Here is an 18,868-nt window from a genome sequence, read left to right as displayed (position 1 = left end):
TGTGGTTCCCTGTAGGGGCCTAAAGGTGGTCTCTGCTCACAGCGAGCTGGCGTTCAGTAGTGGCCGTGGCTGGATCAGCCTTGCCGTGTGAGCGGGGGCTGGGAGGACAGAGGCTTGCTGACGTCTGTTGTCCACACAGCCTAAGGCGCATGGGGTTTTCGTGTCCCTACGGCTGTAGGTGTGCGGGGTGGACGTTAACATGTGATGCCTAGACCTGCACATAGTGCCCACTCCCACATCCAGAGGTGGCCTCTGCCACAGACTTTGTTCCCTCCAGAGGCCCGACCAAGCTGTAGCCTTTGCCTAGGACCCTGTGTTCCTTACCACCAGCAACTTCACGCACACACACACATGCACACACACGTACTGTGGCGGATCGGGCCCATCACCGGAGCTCTGCCTCACCGCTGTCTTTCAGGCCGGCGCCGCCTGGGGCTCTGGTGAGGCCTGCACCAGTGTATTAAGCCAGTCCCTCCATAACCAGGTTGGAGTTTTTCCTCGACATTTAATGATCATCCCATGATGTGCTGGGGAGGGGTGAGCTGAGGAAGAGACAGTGGTACCACAGAGGTGAGCGGTGTGGGGGCCAGGCCAGCCGTCGTGTGACGGTGCCCTCTAGCCTTGCCCAGGTGTGGCCCCGGATGTGGCACTTCCACGGTGCACTGGGTTGTTGCTGGGCTGGTGGCACACGGCCCATGAAGACGAGCCGTCTGTGGATGAAATCCAGAATAATCTAAAACGAATTAAATGTGAGATTGCTCAAGTAAGTTTGCTGAGTTTCATTACGGCGCCAGCAGTCCTGCCAATAGACCTAACCAGGTACACATGCAGGACCTCTTTGTGGAAAATTACTAAACTTCATTGGAAGATGCTAAACAAGACTTGAATAGATGGAGTTATACGTTATGTTAATTAATAAGTAGTGTCAGTGTCATAGAGATGACAGTTTCTCCCAATTGATCTGTAGATTCAATGCAATTTCAATAAAAACACCAATGATTTTGTTTTTCTTTTTGTTTGTTTGTCTCTTTGTTTTGGAATTTGACAAGCTGCTTCTAAAATTTATAAGGAAGAGCAAAGGCTCCCAAATAGCCAAGATACTTAATAGTAAGAAGGTGCTCCTGGGGTGCCGTGCCAGGGAGGCGACTTCCTCCTGCAAAGCTGTAGCAGTTTAGACCGTGTGGAGTAGCCCAAGAGCCTGGAATCAAACCCACTTTCGTGTGGGAACTCAGGGTGTGACCGTCTTTGGGCGTAGCTGATGACCAGTCCAGGGAAAAAGAGGCCTTGGACCTCGGCTCGCACCATTCACAGAAATGCTGCAAACGGATGGGAAGACTTAAGGATGAGAGCCCCAACTTTAAAACTCTTAGAAGAAAATACAAGAGATTATTATTATTATTATTATTATTATTTTTTTTAGCGGTACGCGGGCCTCTCACTGTTGTGGCCTCTCCCATTGTGGAGCACAGGCTCTGGACGCGCAGGCTCAGCGGCCATTGCTCACGGGCCCAGCCGCTCTGCGGCATGTGGGATCCTCCTGGACCGGGGCACGAACCCATGTCCCCTGCATCGGCAGGCGGACTCTCAACCACTGCGCCACCAGGGAAGCCCCAAGAGATTATTTTTAGGACCTTGAGATAAGGACTGATTTCTTAAGCAACATATATATAAAGCACCAGCCATAACTGGAAAAAAATTATAACATAAAGTTTCTGCGTATCAAAAGGAGGAAGGCCAGTCCATGAACAGAGGAAGGATATTTGCATCACATTCCTTCATTTGTACACGTTAAAATATTTATGCAGTGCCTATCATGTGCTAAGCACTATTCTAAGTGCTGGGACAAAAGATGAAAATCCCCGCTCATTCTAATGGGAAAGACATATGGTGTCAGACAGTGACCAGGAAGAAGGCAAAGCGGAGGGGGTGTGAGACACTGGGGAGCCGTGATTGTGTGCCGCTGAGACGGCGACCCCAGGTCAGGAAGTCTGGGCTTGCAAGGAATCCGAGCAGGTGACAGCTGGGGAGCAGCGAGTGCAGAGACCCCCCTAGGGGTGAAGGAAGGGTGGGCGCTGTGGCTGCACAGTGAAGACCTTGCAGTCGGTAAACCTTGGCTTTTCTTTTGCGTGAGATGGGAGGATTTGGAGGGTTTTGTGAAGAGGAGTGACACGATCTGGCGTTTAAGACCACAGCCCTGGCAGCTTTGTTGAGAATATTGTGCGGGGCACGGGCAGACGCAGCGAGACCCGTCAGGGCTGTCTTAGCCGGGCTCCCCCAGGAACAGACCCTGAGACAAGAATGTGGTGCAAGGCGCTCATCTGGAAGTGAGCGGAGAGGCAGGCAGCCCGGGAAAGGCGCTCTCAGGTCAGCTACCGTTACTACCCCGGGGCTCTCCCAGCAGCCGCCGTCTGCCGCGGGGTGAAGGCTGCTGGGGGGAGGGGGCCAGAGAATTATTTTTTCAGCGGTTCACCCTTCATTAACGTTAGGGCCTGGGTATTGTGTGCTGGCCTGGGAAAGCTCCCAGAAACAAAGATATAAGTGCTGACAACTGGGTAGCTGGCCTTGGAGGATGTGTGTGCGGCCCAGCGTGACTGCTGTGAGCCAGGAGAGGAGCTGGATGCGGTCAGACATTGTCAAGTTCTGCGTGTAATTTCAAGGTAGAGCTGCAGATGGGTCGCACATGGGTGTGAAAGATGAGGCCAGGATGGCATCACACTTTGTCGTCTGAGCGCTTGGAGAAGTGGATTGTCATTCACTGAAAAGGGAGGGAATTGTGAGGAACCGGTTTGCTGAGGACGGTGCGGCTGCACTTGGTCCATGTTAGAGTTCAGTCCTGCCGTCCTCCCGGGAGTCGTCCAGCGGGCAGCCGGAGGAGGCTCAGGCCGGTGACGTAAGGCTAGGAATCGTGAGCCTGTACGATGAGATGGGATGAGATCCATGGGGGAGAAGGGCGTGAGGCCAGCATGTAGTGAGCAAGGCTGGAGGGCGGAGGCCTCCCAGGCTCGCAGTGGAGGTTAGTGTCCAGGATGTGCAGGGCTCTTCGGGGAGCAGGAGGTGCGGTGGGGCATCTTACAAAATAGAAAACACAAATGGCCACAGAAAGATACTCAGCCTTGCTTGTAGTCAAAGAGATACAAAGTGAAACGGCACTGAGATGCCATTCCACACCCAGCGTTTGTCAAACAGAAGCCCCGAGGTTGCCGGCTGTAGGCGAGGATGTGGGCGCTGCTGCTGGGTGTCGGCCGGCTCGGCCTCTCTGGAGGGGTGCGCGTGTGTGCCTGCCCAGGGTGCCTGGCAAAGGAAACTGGAGACGTTTTCACGCTGATGTTCATGGCAGCGTTGTTCGCAGCAGCAGAAGTGGTTTATTGACACCGCGAATGGCACCCTTATCAAGAGGATGCTTCCCCAAATCGGTGTTTGCTCAGAGTCAGAGCACAAGTTTGCCTGAGCCCCAGAGGGCTACGTACAGTCTAATCCCGTCACAGAGTTAAGAACAGGCAAGTATAAACGCATTTTAAGAGTTTGAGGTAAAACAGTGAAGAAAAGCAATTATTAACAAGAATTAAGGATAGTTACTACATCTGGGGAAGAGAGAGACAGGAAGGGCTTCCAAAGTAATGGTGACATTCCGTTTTTTAAGCTGGATGATGAATATGTGGATGTTTTATTACCTTTATTTATAATATGTGTGTGTACATATACTTGCACATATTCTTTTGTTTACGTGAGATGTTTCGTGGTTTTGAAAAGTCAGTGATCTGAATAATCCAGGCAAAAAGCTGAAAGCTGCCATCTTAACAACAAAACACGGTTATTTGTTCCCCCGGCTGCTGGCCTTGCAGCACAGCCCGGGCGCCGCCCCTTCGCTGTGCACCTCTTCTCACCCAGAAGTAGCTCCCCAGCGTGGTTTCTGCCTAGGCGCTCCGCTCCTTGGGCACAGGAGTCTTTATGCCCCAGATAAAGGCATCCAGACACTGGGCTCCCAACTGCAAGGACACAGCCCTGGGGGTTTGGGCGTGTGTGTGCCCCGTCGGCAGAGGGGTGGCGGCTGGGAGGGCACCCACAGGAGGGGCAGGCAGGGGTGCCTGCCCTGATGTCGCAGAGGTGCTGTCTCCCCGGGGCACCTCCCCACAGGGCTGCTGGAAACTCGAGGGAGGGCGGCTTGCAGATGTTTGAGAACTTAATCCCAGCAAGACCACCAGGGTAGCCACCACCAGTCCTGGCCGCCCAGCAGGGGAGGCGGGAGGGCTGAGAAGCTGCTCGGTCTGAAAGCTCAGCCGCCCCGGCCGCTAGTGATTGCAGAGGGCAGTCTTCGCCCGCTCCCGCCTGGAGGAGGAAAGGTGAAAGGAAGCCGTCTTGTGGGTTTCGGTGTCTTTTTTTTCTTTCTCCATTGTAGTCACTTCATATGTTGCTTTGTGAATGCACTTTTTTTTCCTTAGGCAAAAATATGAGTGTCAGTTCCCACCCCCGACTTAAAAATCACCATAGAGCAACAGTCTTAACCAGGGTCATGTAGAGAACGCACTCTAAGCAAGCATAAAACTGACATTGATTTCTTTGCCTGGAAATAAAAAAATAAGTGTCTGTGAGTCATCTTTGGATTTGCATTACAAACAGAAATGCAAATGATGCCCCTGTCTGCATAACCTACAGATTTCAAAAATGTGTTTTGATTTGGTACATTTTAAGCAAAATACGCAAAGTTTACCAAAATCCTAAAAATTTCCAGTGAAATATTCAGGGTTTGAGTTTTGCTTGTGTTGGTGACTCATTTTCTCTTTTGTTTTCTGTTTCTGTTCTTGATTTACCCTCACCTACCTGCTGACTCACGTCACCCAACCAACATACAATGCGAAAACCATGTCTCCGTCTGTATGTTGTGCGCCTGCCGCTCAAACATCCCAATTTGTAAAAAATACGCAAATATCCATCCATGAAAACATCACATATAGGAAACGGTTGGTTTCATGACTTTAAACAGTTCTTAAAACTCCTCGCTTTGCTTGCTCTGGTCCTCCTCTCTCTGCTCCCTGTCACCCCTCGCCACTGCCCTCCTGCGCTCAGAGCCCAGCCGCACCCGCCCCTCTGGCCTCTCACGCACTCTCCCGGCTCCCGGGGCCCATCTGATCACAGGAACTGGCCTTGGGCTGAGAGAGGAGGTAGGGGCTTCTGAGCGAGAGGCAGGTAAGTGATGAGACGACTCAGAATTGGGGAGGTTTTGCAGGATGTGAGTTTGGACCTGATCCCCGAAAAGTCCGTGGTTTCTGCTGCAGTCCTCTCCCTTCCGTCTCCACTGGCCGACCAAGTGGACTCGGCTCTGCCCAGCGGCCCTGACAAGGTCTCCTGTAGGGTCCTTCCTGGCGTATCTTCCGTGGGGGCCTGGCTGCGGGGGCACCAGGCCGGGGGCGTGGCCTGAGTAGAGGAGGGGCTCTGCCCCAGGAGGGAACAGAGGGCTGGGCCTTTCATCCAGCGTCGCTGATCCTTGTGCGCCCTGGTCAGCGAGCTTGTGTGGAGCCCGTGCAGGCGGTGTGGACGGAGCCTCCTTCCGGGTGAGGGGAGAGAGAAGGTGCTGGGGGCAGAGTGTGTGAGGCTGTGACTGCAAGTTCATGCAAAGTGGCGGATTCTGAGATTCCTGCTACGGAAAGTGAATGCTTGTGATAAAGGGTTTCATAGTCGGAGCAGGAAAGCTTGAGTTTTGAGAAAAGGCTGTCTGATGCTGCCGAGATACCAGGCCGCATCTTTCGCACAGGCTCTGCTCGTGGCACCAGGCCTCTGCTCAGCCCTTCCCGTCCGCCCGCTCTGTGCCCTCCTCTGCCTTCAGGTCAGCGCCCAGGGAACTGTGCGTGTGTGGGCTTTCTCTCCCTTCTCTCTGTCTCTGCCCTGTCATCGGTGCCCGCGAGGACGAAGCTGAGTAGGAGAGCAGCTTGTTCCACGCTCTGCCGCACCTCCTCCCCGGCACGCGTGTGGTCTCCTGACACGTGCACGGTGTGAGCGGGGCACCTCACTGTGCTGTGGCTCTGACCGGAGGCAGTGATGCGCTTGGATGCAGGAGACGTGGGCCTCGGCCTGGGCTCCGTTTGCCTCTGTGGCGGCATTTCAGTGCTCAGTGCACCGTAAGTTCCTTTTCTCAGGGGTTCCTCGCCCCCGGGCATGATGTCCTAACACCTCCATCGTGTGGAGGTGGAAGCTGGCGCTCAGTGGAGCTGGGGACCAGTGTCCCCTCGGCGTAAATCAGCTCCGTGTTGAGGGCTGTGAAGCTGACCTTTCCTGGCTCAGAGGCAGGGGCCGTAAGGAGGGGCCTGGCTTGGAAGTAGGTGGGGTTGCTCGTGGGTGCAGCAGAAACCATGGACTCGGGGGGGTCGGGGCAGGTTGCATCCACCTCCACGGGGTTGGCTGAGGTCAGGGGTGACGGTGCTCAGCCAGGGGGAGGCCGCTGTGTGCTTGCTGCCCCTGCCGTCCCGCACGCAGTCTGCATGGTGGTGTCTGCCGGCTCGCGCCCGGGTGCAGCCATGGTGCACTCAGCCTGTCACACTGTGCTTGCGGCATCTGTGGCCGCTGTCACCTCCGCCCTCATGGCTCTCTAGGGCTGTCTGTCTGCTGGCACCTGCACCCTCTCCTACGTGCCCGTGGAGCCCCGAGAGAGAAGCCGGGGAGGAGGGGTGGGACCTGGGTCTCAACAGAAAGTAGGAAGGGGCTGCGTTCACGCATCCCGTAACTGGAACGAACAGCGCCTTCCACTGCCCGCTGTGGCCTCCGTCTCTTCCTTCTTACCCAGAAGCTTATATCTCCCCGCAGTATTTCCAGGAAATCTTGTCCGTCCCAACCGTCTGAGCAAATTGCTTTGGTCTTGGCGCCTCCAGACCCACCTGCGCAGGTGGTTTGAAAGCGGACCCCCCGAGGTGGCAGCCCCCCCCTTGCTGTGCTTTACTGTCTTGTACAAAGGGTCCCCCGGCACCGTAGGCGGTGCCCCCCTTCCACCCCTGTGCTCGTCCTCCTGAGGCGACTGGCTCACCTGAGAGTCCTCAGGGCCCGCGGGGCTCAGACAGAGACTGTGGATATGTTTCATCCGTCCTGTCTGCCCCTGAGGTTCTCTTGCCCCAGCGCGAGCCGGTGAGGGAGCTGCAGGAAACGAGTCCACCCTCCAGGGTCACACCCCGAGGTCCACTTCTGCCTGCTTGCTGATCTGGACCACAGTCGCCCCTCCTCGTGCCTGCCAACTGCCCCCTCTCCCTGTGGCACTGGCCAAAACCTGGGAGCCGTCCCCCAGGGTAGCTGTAAGTCCCTCGCCAGCGGAGACAGTCCAGAGTCCCTGGTGGGAAGCAAAGAAGCCAGCCTCGGAGACAGGCAGTGCAGGGGCGCAGTGAGGCCCGTCTCTCCACCGACGCCTCGCCCCAGCCAAGGCCAGACGGGCAGCCCTGGAGGGAGGACGCGGCTCTGCCCGGGCCCCGCCGCCTCCTGCGTGAGCCCTGCCGCGCACCTGTGCTCTCTTTTCTCTGTATTTGACCAGTGCACCTGGCAACACAATGTGTCTAGCCTGAGCTGCTTGCGTATTTCAAAGCAGCCAAGTGCGGGGAAGCTGCCCTCAGGCTGCGCGTGGGCACCTGGTCTCCGAGCAGACAGGGCAGGAAGCCGCCCGGGCCCGCGAGCACCCCTGCCTACTCACGGACGCCGAGCAGGGCCGTGCCCCCGAAAGGGATGGCCAGGAATTCAGGCGCCCCTGGGCCAGGGTGGAAGCCTCGCTCCCAGGTCATCCGTGCAGTCCAGAGACGGTTGGGTTCGTTTGTGCCTGACTTCGACCCTTTGGATGAGGGGGCCGTGCGAGATGGCTTGGACTCTCTGGGGCAGACACCGGGTAGTGGGCTGCGGCGGTGGCTTCCCTGGCGTGGGAGGCAGGACCGACACCACCTACGCCTCCTGCGGTGACCTGCGTGCGGGCACCTGCTCAGGCCCGGAGGGAGGGCCTGCCTCTCGGCTGGGCCCCAGGCAGGCCGGGGCCTTGCTGGCTGTGTGGTAGCCCTGCCCCTGGGCGGCTGGGCCGAGCCCTGTGAGAGGCCGTCCGTGTTGGAGGCCTGGCCTCAGGCACCCTCCCCTCCCACCTGGCAGCAGGCGCTGCTTCATGGGACTTTCCTCTGCCCCTCGCTGTGGAGGGCGTTTCTCTGATTTGCTGCATGAGAAGCGGTTTGCAAAGACAAGCTTCACTCTTGGAAGGTTTCCTGGTGGCTGATTGCTGCTTAGACTGTGAAGCGGTGACTTTTTGTTCCGTTCTCTCTCTTCACCCGCTTTTCTTTGGGGCACAGTGACTTGGGGAGGTGGGGTGGGGAGTGGCCGCCCTGCACCCGTGGGAGGCTGGTCTCCGAGGGTCAGAGCACAACCTCTCTTCCCTGCAGAACAACTTCATCAACCTCAGCTTCCTCCGCCTCTTCCGCGCTGCCCGACTCATCAAGCTGCTCCGCCAAGGCTACACCATCCGCATCCTGCTCTGGACCTTCGTCCAGTCCTTCAAGGTGAGGCTGGGCATGGCCAGGCGCGGCCTGACCCCTCCCTTGTCGTGCAGGCTGTGGGGCTTCTGCCGCCCCCTCCCGAGCGCCCTCCTCGGGAAGGCCGGGGCGGGTGCCCACACCTCCCGTGGCCCCCGTTGTCCCGTGATGGTTGGTAAGGACACTTTCAGTTTTACAGAGGGTATATTGTTTATGCTCACAAAGGGCTGAGGTGGCTTTTATGACTTGATTTGTAGATGAAGAAGTTGACGGTAGCTTGGTGGTCAGTGGGGTGGGTCTGCAGGCAGCTGAGGCCAGTGTGGCCCCAGAGACCCGGCCACCATCTGCTTTCCAGACGAGGCTCAGGCAAGGGGGCAGGGCTCTCTCCTGGAGCTGACCTGTCCTCCCTGTGCCTCTACAGGCCCTGCCCTACGTGTGCCTGCTCATCGCCATGCTGTTCTTCATCTATGCCATCATCGGCATGCAGGTGGGTGTGCACGGGGCCGTCGCACGATAACGATGGCAGGTTCGCACTTTGGCAACGTTTCTTTGAGCCAGGTGCCGTTCTAAGCGCTTTATGAACTTAATCCTCAGAAAGACTCTTCTGTGGCTGAGGCCAGGCAGTGCCACCCTTTGTGGGCAGATGCCCGGCCCTGCTCTCTAGTGGAATCCTGCTGGGCGGTGCTAGGGCGCCGGTGGGCACGATTGCTTGGGTGCTGGGCCCCCACGGTGGTGGAGTGTTTGAGCACATCTGCAAGACGCCGAGCGGCCTGCGGCGCAGCAGCTGGTCATTCTTGTGGCCCAGCGGCACTGCTGAAGGACAAGCGTCCTGATCCTGTACAGGAGATTATATACTGTTGAAGGAAAAAGTCAACAGGATCATACCAGGTCACTGTCCTGGTCAAAATTAGCTTGCATAATTTATCTTTATTTTGTCAAAGAACGCTGTGTCAGCTATTTGGGAAAATGTTTAAAATACACAAAGCAGTGTCCCAGTTGATGCCTTTGGCATCTGGCCACTTTCCAATGGTAGGGATGGGAGATGGACTCATGTTAATTTGTAGCGGAAGGAGACAGTATCTAAAGGTTAGCTGAAAACTGATTTTTAAACTCTATTTTCAGGGGTTGAAAAGTTGTCTTGCTTAAAATTTGCTGAGATCTGATGCTGTTTAAAACATATTTTTTTTTCTTGCTTTGGTCTGTGGGCATACAAAGACATATGTCACTGATCTTTATTTTTGATGGATATATGATGATTCATAAATTTTCATCTGGATTCCAGATTTTAAGCTACTTAGAGTTAGGGACTCATTTGCATTTCTAACCTTGAAAGAAAGAAATTAAAATGGATAGAAAGTCCATTGTGATGTTTGCACAGAAGTGTAAAGAGAAACGTTCAAGTGACGTATCGGAATATCAGTATAATTACCGGTTTGGAGTCATTGATGAGAGTGTGCCTGCTCATTGATGAGAGAGTGAATTTTAAAACGCTTCCCTTCTCCTGTCTGGCAGAGCCCACCAAAACTTAGCTCTGGGTCTCCCTTTTACTAGTCGCTCTGGCAGATCCCTGGACAGGCTCAGAGCCGGAGCCAGCGCACGCTGGGCCGTGGGACAGGGATACGTTTGCCTCTCCAGAGGTTTTCTCTACCCTGGAAATGCACAGACGCTGCTGGGGCTGGAAGCCACCAGCCCCAGCAGCAGTGGTGGCGGCTTCTGTTGGGTTTCTCTGGCTAAGGGCAGCGTCCTGTCCCATGTGGGTGCACACATGCACACACACCATCTCCTGCCCGGCTGCAGCTCCTGAAGACGCAGCAGCAGTGGTCTGCAGCCTTCTTCTCCACTTCAGGTGTTTGGAAACATCGCCCTGGACGACGACACCAGCATCAACCGGCACAACAACTTTCGGACGTTTCTACAAGCCTTGATGCTGCTGTTCAGGTGCGTTGTGGGGAGGTGGGTCCAGCCTCAGTGGCTTCTTCACTCAGGATGGGACCACCCCCCCAGCCCTGGTCACACTGGCTTCTCCGCAGTGGACCTTTCCAGTTTCTCCTCTTTTTCTGCTTGTTCTTCCCTAAGGGCTCCTGGGCCTCAAGACAGCCCGAAGGGGAGGCCCTGAGGAGGTCAGCCTGAGAGCGCCAGGCCGGGCCCACCTCCTCCACCTTGTCTCTGCTCCCCGGCGGCAGCTGCAAGGCCTCCAGTGGGGCTGCAGCCCGAGAGGTCTGGGAGGACAGAAGGTGTCCAAAGGGCTTTTCTTGGTGTGTCAGCCCCAGGCTTCCCGTCTGCTCACCGTAGTGATTCCGGGGATCTGTGCTATCAGGAGAAGCAGGGCAGTGGAGAGCTGCTGTCAGCAGCTTGTACCCACTCAGTGGCCCAGGTAACCCAACCGGCCAGAAGTGCCGTTCTGACGGGAGCTGCAGTTCCTGAGGCTCGGGGGTACAGCCAAGGGGGGCACCAGGGCGGGGCCTGGAGGAACACAGGCTGGTGTCAGCTCAGAGGCCTCCCTGCGCACATGTGTGGGGGACGGCTCCCCAGCCGTGGCTGTCAGGTGTGGACACCCGTGGGCTGGGGCTGTCCACCCCCCTGGCTTGAGAATGCACTTGTGGGTGGAGGCCAGAGAGTGGAACGTGTCTCCCTCATTCACCATGACCCTAGGAGGGGAGAAAAGAGCTCTTTGTAGTGACTTATGGTGGAGGGGCCCTGACAGCACACCCTGCCTTGGGCCCTTTCCTGAGGTTTCACCACCTGTGTTCACTTACGTAAATGTATCGGGTGGGCTGCTGCCAGGCCCACCCTTCGGGACCCCCAGCACATCTCGCCCTATGCAGATGCGTTTTGGGCACCGTGGGAGTTCTTCTTTATATGGAGGGTGAGGTCGGATCAGGCCTGCTTCACTGAGCTGCCTGGAGAGAGTTTTTGACTTGTTCTTTGCAGCAGATGAACAAGCATCCTGAGGCTTGCACTGTCCCCCAATAGTGTCGTTTCTCTGGACTTTAGCTATTACATTCACTTTATTTCTTGGTTTATTAATAGCCTGCCTTGTGCCACGAAAGGTATGACGTGAGCCTTGGTTTTAAGCCTTTGATCTCAAAGATCTCTCTTCCTTCCTCATCTTGGTGTCACACGTGGGCACCCTCGTCATTCAGGCCTGGCACGGCTGCACCAGCCGTTGTCCGTAGGGAGCGGGCCCAGCTTCTGCCCAGGGCTGACCACACAGGGGCACGGGGGGGACCCAGGCCCCTGGCCCACCTGCAGCTCTGGTGCACATCTGGCCCCTGGCGCCGGCCTCACGCGCAGAAGCAAAAGTCCACGTAGGAGGGGCCTCTGTAGTAGCTGCTCAGGGCGGGGGTGTTCTTGATGTGTTCGGGAAGCAGGAGAAGCTGGGGTGGCTGGTGTGGGGTGAGTGGGGACCACGGCAGGGGGTGAGGTCAGGGAAAGGGCGGGCTGTGGGCGGTCGTGTGGATTTTAACTTTTGCAGGGAGTGAGGGGGTCATTGAGCGGTCATTGATCTTATCCCTGGGCTGCTGGTGGGGAGTGAGCATCCAGTTAAGAAGCTGTTGCAGCAGCCCAGGGAGGTGGGGGTAGTACGTGTCTGGCTGGTTTGAAGGCCGATGAGCTGATGATCAAGACACGGTGAGAGAGGAGGCGAGGGTGACGCCCGCGTATTTGGCCTGAGCAGTGGGAAGGGTGGAGTCACTGTGTCCTGAATCCGGGGAGGCGGGGCGGGGCGGCGGCGGCGGCGTGCTGGGGAGGACATCGGAGTCCACAGAGGGGAGCTCGCCATGGTGCTGACTTCTGGTGCGGTGGATTCTTTCCCGTAACTAGTGCTTTCCCAATTATGATCATCTTGAAAAGCTACTGCCGGAGGCTTCTTTTTAAGAAGCAACATCTGATACGCAGACCTCACCCATGTGCAGGATCCCGTGGGAAGGAACGCAGCTCTCCCGAATTCCCAGGCTCCCTCCCAGGGCCGGTCCTGGGCCTTCCTCCCTGGGCCTCACACTCTGCCCTCTTCTCAGGAGCGCCACTGGGGAGGCCTGGCACGAGATCATGCTGTCCTGCCTTGGCAACCAGGCCTGCGACCAGCTCGCCAATGCCACTGAGTGCGGGAGCGACTTTGCCTACTTCTACTTTGTCTCGTTCATCTTCCTCTGCTCCTTTCTGGTGAGTCCTGGACGCTGTGCCCGTCCCGTCGCCTGCATCTGCCTGTCTCAGACCGCCTTGGGTCCCGCGCGTCTCTCGCTGGTCCCTGAGTTTGATCCACGTCACGTGAAAGCTGATTCCACGTTGATGGTCCTCGTTTCCCCAGAGATGAGGACCTCATTAATCCCGAAAGGACCCACTGGGTAATGCGCTCCTGTGGGCCTGCCTTTACTTCTGTGGAAGGGGTTTTAAGTTTCTGTAGGGCGATTGCCCCTCAGGTCTCAGCTTCTAGAAGGACTTGCACCGTGGTGATGAGACACGAAGCAGCAGAATTCCAGCCAGCCTGCCTGTGGCCCATGAGCTACGGAAAGTCATGGGGTCAGGGTGGAGGTGTCAGCGGGCCAGGTCCCAGGGTGTGGGTCTTATCACAAGCCAGCAGAAGACTCTGGGACCCTGTGAGCAGTGGCGTCATCTGCTTGGCATCTTAAAACCTCACTCTGGCTTCTGGCCTCTGGTCAGGAGAGGCTGTAAGTGAGCAGGAGATAACTGGAGGTGACAGTTGGAGAGGGTGGGTGTGAAGGAAGTTGTGTGGACTTGGGCTGCATGGTAAAGGTAGAGCTGACACACTTGATGATTGAACATAAGCATGAGAGAGAAAGAGGGAAACACGCTGCCTTCTGGGGTTTGCTGGGGTGATGGAGTGAGTGGTTCTTCCCCCGAGACGGAAAGGTTGGGGAGCCGTGGGTATGGGGATAAGGAGGGAGGGGGTAGAGACGCGTGGGGGCCTCTGGGCTGGAGATGTGAATTCGTCGTCGTTAGTATTTGGTGTATCCATCAGGCTTGATGATACCCTCTAGGTCCCTGTGTGGTCCAGAGACCCACGGCTTAAACATCGCCTGAGCAGTGGTTAGAAATGCAGATTCCTGGGTCCCTTCCAAGACTTGCTGTATGAGGATCTCTGGGAGAGGGGCCCAGGAATCAGTTTTAACAAGCTCCCTGGGTGATTCTGTGTGTGCTACATTCGAGGAGCGCTGACCTATGGAGAGTGTGGTTTGAGAAGAGGGCTGAAGACTCAGCCCTGGGGGCATTTAGGAGACAGAAAGGAGCATGGGACCCAGAAGCTGATTCGGAGCAGTGAGGCAGGTGAGAGCCAGGAGAGGGCAGTCCCCTAAAAACCAAGGGAAGAAAGATTCCCTAGTGGGAGGGAATCATCAACCATGTGAAATATTGTTGGGAGGTAAAGTAAAATGATGACTGAGAATTGTTCATGGAGTGTGGAAAGGTAGAGGCCATGGGCGCCCTTCACGGGAGCAATTTCTTTGGAGTGTTAGGATCAAAGCCTTACTGCAACAGGTTCAAGAGATAATAAGAAGCAAAGAGTATAGCAAGGGTGGACAGCTCCTTTCCACGGTGGGCAGTGCTGAGCAGACACTTCAGATTTACAGTCATAACTTTCATGCAGGACCAGCCAGCACAGTTTGTGCTTTTCTCGGTCCATATTCTCTACTTGGCACCATGGGTAGCAAAGTGCATTATTCAGATTTGGGACTTACCAGACAAGTGTAAGGAGGAAGAAAACGATGTGTGTAAAAGTATCATTTTAGTGCTGTATGTGGGATCAGGCCTGGGGACAGGAGGGAGGGGAGGGGCAGGACCACTGGATCAGCGGTCCCCATGGGACACCAGTATTAGATGAAGTGAGCCAGAAGGATAGGAGCTGTGGGCAGAGAGTGAGACATCTGTGGTTAAGACTTTGGAGGTGGTAATGGTCATGTTCATTGGTAGTCACTGGTAATGAGTTGTTTTGCACAGTCATACGAGTAAGGGGCTGAGATGATGGCAGGAGGCTGGGGGGAGGTCAGGGATCAGAGAGGCCAGTTGACCCATCTCTGTGAATATTAACAGCAACAAGAGTTAAGAGTAGATGTGGGGACAAATACAGCAAGTCAGGTGCGCATTTCCCAGGAAGCAGGGGGAGGTTGGTAGACCACGAGCCTTATTAAACAGCAGGCTTTTTTCTTAAGAGGATGGAGGGGGATATCAGTGTTCCACCTAGAGCAATGGGAAATGCTCGGGGATATCAGTGTTTCACCTAGAGCAATGGGAAACGCTCGGGGATATCAGTATCTCACCTAGAGCAATGGGAAATGCTCGGGGATATCTGTCTCACCTATAGAGCAATGGGAAATGCTCGGGGATATCTGTCTCACCTATAGAGCAAGGGGAAATGCTCGGGGATATCAGTGTTTCACCTATAGAGCAATGGGAAATGCTCGGGGATATCAGTGTTTCACCTAGAGCAATGGGAAACGCTCGGGGATATCAGTATCTCACCTAGAGCAATGGGAAATGCTCGGGGATATCTGACTCACCTATAGAGCAATGGGAAATGCTCGGGGATATCTGTCTCACCTATAGAGCAAGGGGAAATGCTCGGGGATATCTGTCTCACCTATAGAGCAATGGGAAATGCTCGGGGATATCAGTGTTTCACCTATAGAGCAATGGGAAATGCTCGGGGATATCAGTGTCTCACCTATAGAGCAATGGGAAATGAAGAATGTTCAGGGAAGATGAAGATAAAAGACTTTCTGTTGATGGTGAACCGTGAGCTTGGGAAGGTGCAGTAGAAGGTTGGGGTAGTTGGGAAAGGTGTGCATTTGAGACAGATGAGCTTGCATATTGATAGAAAAATACAGAAAAATCTATGAAACTAGTGTTTCACTAGTTGCCAGAAACCAAGGAGAGGATTTGCATGTTGGGGTCATTCCCTGATACCTCAGAAGACCCACTGTGGGCAGTGGGGAAGGAAGGCTTTCTGGAGAGTCACCCGTCTTGTCGGTAGTGGGGACATTGGTCTCTATGAAGTTCAAAGACATCTGGTGCTGCAAGAGCCAGCCAATCCATGGGTGCAAGGTTGAGCCCACCAGGTTGGCTTCAGTGTGCTCTGGCTGCAGAAATAAGGTTCCATAGAAAGCCACATTCATGATGCCACACCATCCACAGGACCAACCCTCCCTGGACATGTCAAGGGTGAGTCGAGGCATGACATTATTCTATTGATTCCATTCATCCAGCAACTCCACTTCTGAGTATATATCCAAAAGAAATGAAAACAGGATATTGAAGCAATATCTACACTCCCATATTCATTGCAGCATTATTCACAATAGCAAAGACAGGAAACAACCTAAGTGTCCATCAACAGATGAATGAATATAGAGGATGTGATACACACACACACACACACACACACACACACACACACACACGAATAGTATTCAGCCATGAGAAGGAAATCCTGCAATTTGTGACAACATGGATGGACCTTGAGGGCATTATGCTAAATGGAATAAGCCGGACAGAGAAAGACAAATAGTGCATAGTATCACTTATATGTGGAATCTTTTTTTAAAGAAGTCAAAATCATAGAAACAGAGTAGAAAAGCTGTTGCCAGGGCCTGGGGATTGGGGAAATAAGGAGAGGTTGATAAAAGGGTACAAACTTTCAGCTATATAAACAAAGTCTGAGTATCTGATGTAAAACATGGTGAGTATAGTTTTAAAGACTGTATTATATAATTGAAATTTGCTAAGAGAGTAGAACTTAAATGTTCTATCACTAAAAGATAAACATGTGAGGTGATAGATGTGTTAGTTAATAGATGGCGGGAATCCTTTCACAATGTATATGTATATCAAATCACCACAATTTACACTTTAAGACTCTTACAATTTTGTCAGTTCCACCTTAATAAAGCCTGGGGGTGGGGGACAATGTGGTGCTGGCATAAGGATAAATATATAGAGCAATGGAATAGGATTGAGAGTCTAGAAGTAAACCCAAACATGTATGGCCAATTGATTTTTGACAAGGATGCCAAGACCATTCAATATGGAAAGAACAGTTTCTCTAACAAATGGGGAGGAGCTAACTGGTTATCCACATGCAAAAAAATGAAGTTGGACCCTTACCTCGCTCCATGTAAAAAAATTAACTCAAAATTGATCAAAGACCTAAGTGTGAGAACTAAACCTGTAAAACTTTTCAAAGAAAACATAGGGAACCAATCTTCATGACCTCAGATTTGGCAAAGGATTCTTAGATTTGACATCATAATCACAAGCAAGAAAAGAAAAAAAATAGGTAAAATTGAACTACTCAAAATTTAATACTTTTGTGCATTAAAGGATATTATAAAAATATGAAAATACAATAGAAGGAATGGGAGAAAATATTTTATAAGGGGTTAATATGCAAAATATATAAAGAACTCCTACAACTCAACAACAAAAAGAGAAACAACCATATAAAAATGGACAAAGAATCAGAATAGTCATTTTTCCAAAGAAGATATTCAACTGGCCAGCCAACAAGCACATAAAGACATTCAACATCCTTGGTCATTAAGGAAATGCAAATAAAAACCACAATGAGATACCATTTTGCACTCACAAGGATGGCTAGAATAATTTTTTTTTTTTTTAAACAGAAGATACCAGGTGTTGGTGAGGACATGGAGAAATAGGAACTTTTGTACATTGCTGATGGAAATGTAAAAAACAATAGCTTCTGTGGAAAACAGTTTGGAAGTTCCTCAAAAAATTAATCATAAAATTACCATATGACCCAGAAATCCCATTCCTAGGTATGTACACAAGAGAAATGAAATTATATGTCTACACAGAAATTTGTCCATGAGTATTTATAGCAGCGTTAACCATAACAGCCAAAGGTGGAAACAACCCAAATGTCCATCAGTGGATGAATGGATAAACAAATTGTAGTACATACCTACAAAGGAATATTATTCAACCATAAACAGGAGGGAAGTTCTGACAAACGCTGCAACATGGATGAACTTTGAACACATCACACTAAGTGAAAGAAGCCAGACACAAAAGGTCATACATTGTATGGATCTTTTTATTTGAAATATCCAAAATAGACAAATCTACAGGTACAGAAAGGAGATTGGTGGTTTCTAGGGAATGAGAGGACGGAGGGATAGGGAGTGATTACTTAGGAGTGCAAGGTATTCTTTAGGAGTGATGAAAAAATTTTGAAACTAGGGAAGTGGTGGTTGCACAGTATTGTGCGTACACTAAATGCCACTGAATTGTAGACTTAGTTGTATGCTAAGTGAATTTCATCTCAATTTAAAAAAACAAAACAAAATACCTGAGCTGTAGTTCTCTAGAGCCCAAACTATTAAGTCCAAAGTTACTACTTTCCTTGAAGGTTTACCTGAGAAGGGGAGAGGGTGGGGACCACACAGTGGAGAAGATTAACCTAGACGGCAAGACAGATCATGGACAGGAGATGCTGGGCCTGAATGAGGATGGGGTGGGAGAAGTAGAGAACAGAAGCCTTCAGAGGACAAATACTGGGTCGGGGTTAGCCTGTGGGACCTAGAACCCAGGGAAGGATGCTGCTGGTGGTGGTGGCAGTGTACAGGGGGCCTGAGAAGCCCTCTGCAAGGCTGTGGAGGGAGCAGGTTGGGCAGGCCCTGCCTGAGTCAGGGACGTCTGCTGCCCTAACCACCTCACACGGAGACTTTGGCTGCAGGTGGAGAGGTGGGGGAGGGGCAGGCTGAGGTCTCTGGATGTCACCTCTTTTCCTTCCTGTCCTGCAGATGTTGAACCTCTTTGTGGCGGTGATCATGGACAATTTTGAGTACCTTACGCGGGACTCTTCCATCCTAGGGCCTCACCACCTGGACGAGTTCATCCGGGTCTGGGCTGAGTACGACCCGGCTGCGTGGTGAGTGGGCCCCATGCTGCGTGGGCCTCAGGGGTGGTCCCTGCCGCCCATGGATCTCGGCACAGGGCTGGTGGCTGCAGACATGTTTCAAGTGAGCGTCCCCCCTTTGGGTTTTGGTTGGGGGTTAGGGTTCCATCCTGCTCCCCGTGGGGTGCTGCTGAGCCCCCCTCCCAGGGGGTGTGCTCAGTCTCACTTTGTGTTCTTGTACACGGCTCCCTGGGCTGAGAAACCCTCTTCTCAGACCCTCAGTCCAGCCCTTCGGAGGTTACCTGGGGGTCATGGAAGGTTTTCAGGGGGTTGTGAGACTCAGGGCTCCTATTGAACGGGAGCTCACTGTCTTCTCACATCTGGGGTCGTGGAGAGCGTGTGGAAACAGAGAAGGAGCTTCTCTCAGGGCCTCACCGTTCTTGTGAAGCTCTGAGGCCTCTGTGGGCAGACATGACGTGGGGCCTTAGGACATTCTCCTCTGTGGACTCAGGGCTCTCCC

The 18,868-nt window shown here is 53.3% G+C and overlaps 1 protein-coding gene across 1 annotated transcript in view; it reads left to right on the top strand.

Annotated features, from left to right (window-relative positions):
* The window catches only part of CACNA1B (calcium voltage-gated channel subunit alpha1 B), a 172,368-nt gene extending 153,702 nt beyond the window's left edge, over positions 1–18,666 (top strand). The window contains exons 32-37 of the mRNA XM_028497927.1: positions 4,953–4,958; positions 8,388–8,504; positions 8,899–8,964; positions 10,324–10,415; positions 12,494–12,638; positions 18,254–18,666. Of these exons, the coding sequence (XP_028353728.1) occupies positions 4,953–4,958; positions 8,388–8,504; positions 8,899–8,964; positions 10,324–10,415; positions 12,494–12,638; positions 18,254–18,385 (558 nt within the window). The 3' untranslated portion in view covers positions 18,386–18,666. The remainder of the gene's footprint in view (positions 1–4,952; positions 4,959–8,387; positions 8,505–8,898; positions 8,965–10,323; positions 10,416–12,493; positions 12,639–18,253) is intronic.
* The last annotated feature ends 202 nt before the right edge of the window (positions 18,667–18,868 follow it).

This window comes from Physeter macrocephalus, chromosome 13, assembly GCF_002837175.3.
Source record: "Physeter macrocephalus isolate SW-GA chromosome 13, ASM283717v5, whole genome shotgun sequence".
Classification (NCBI taxonomy): Eukaryota; Metazoa; Chordata; class Mammalia; order Artiodactyla; family Physeteridae; genus Physeter; species Physeter macrocephalus.
The sequence above is the reverse complement of the archived record's forward strand: the minus strand, read 5'-3'. Positions and strand labels throughout refer to the sequence as shown.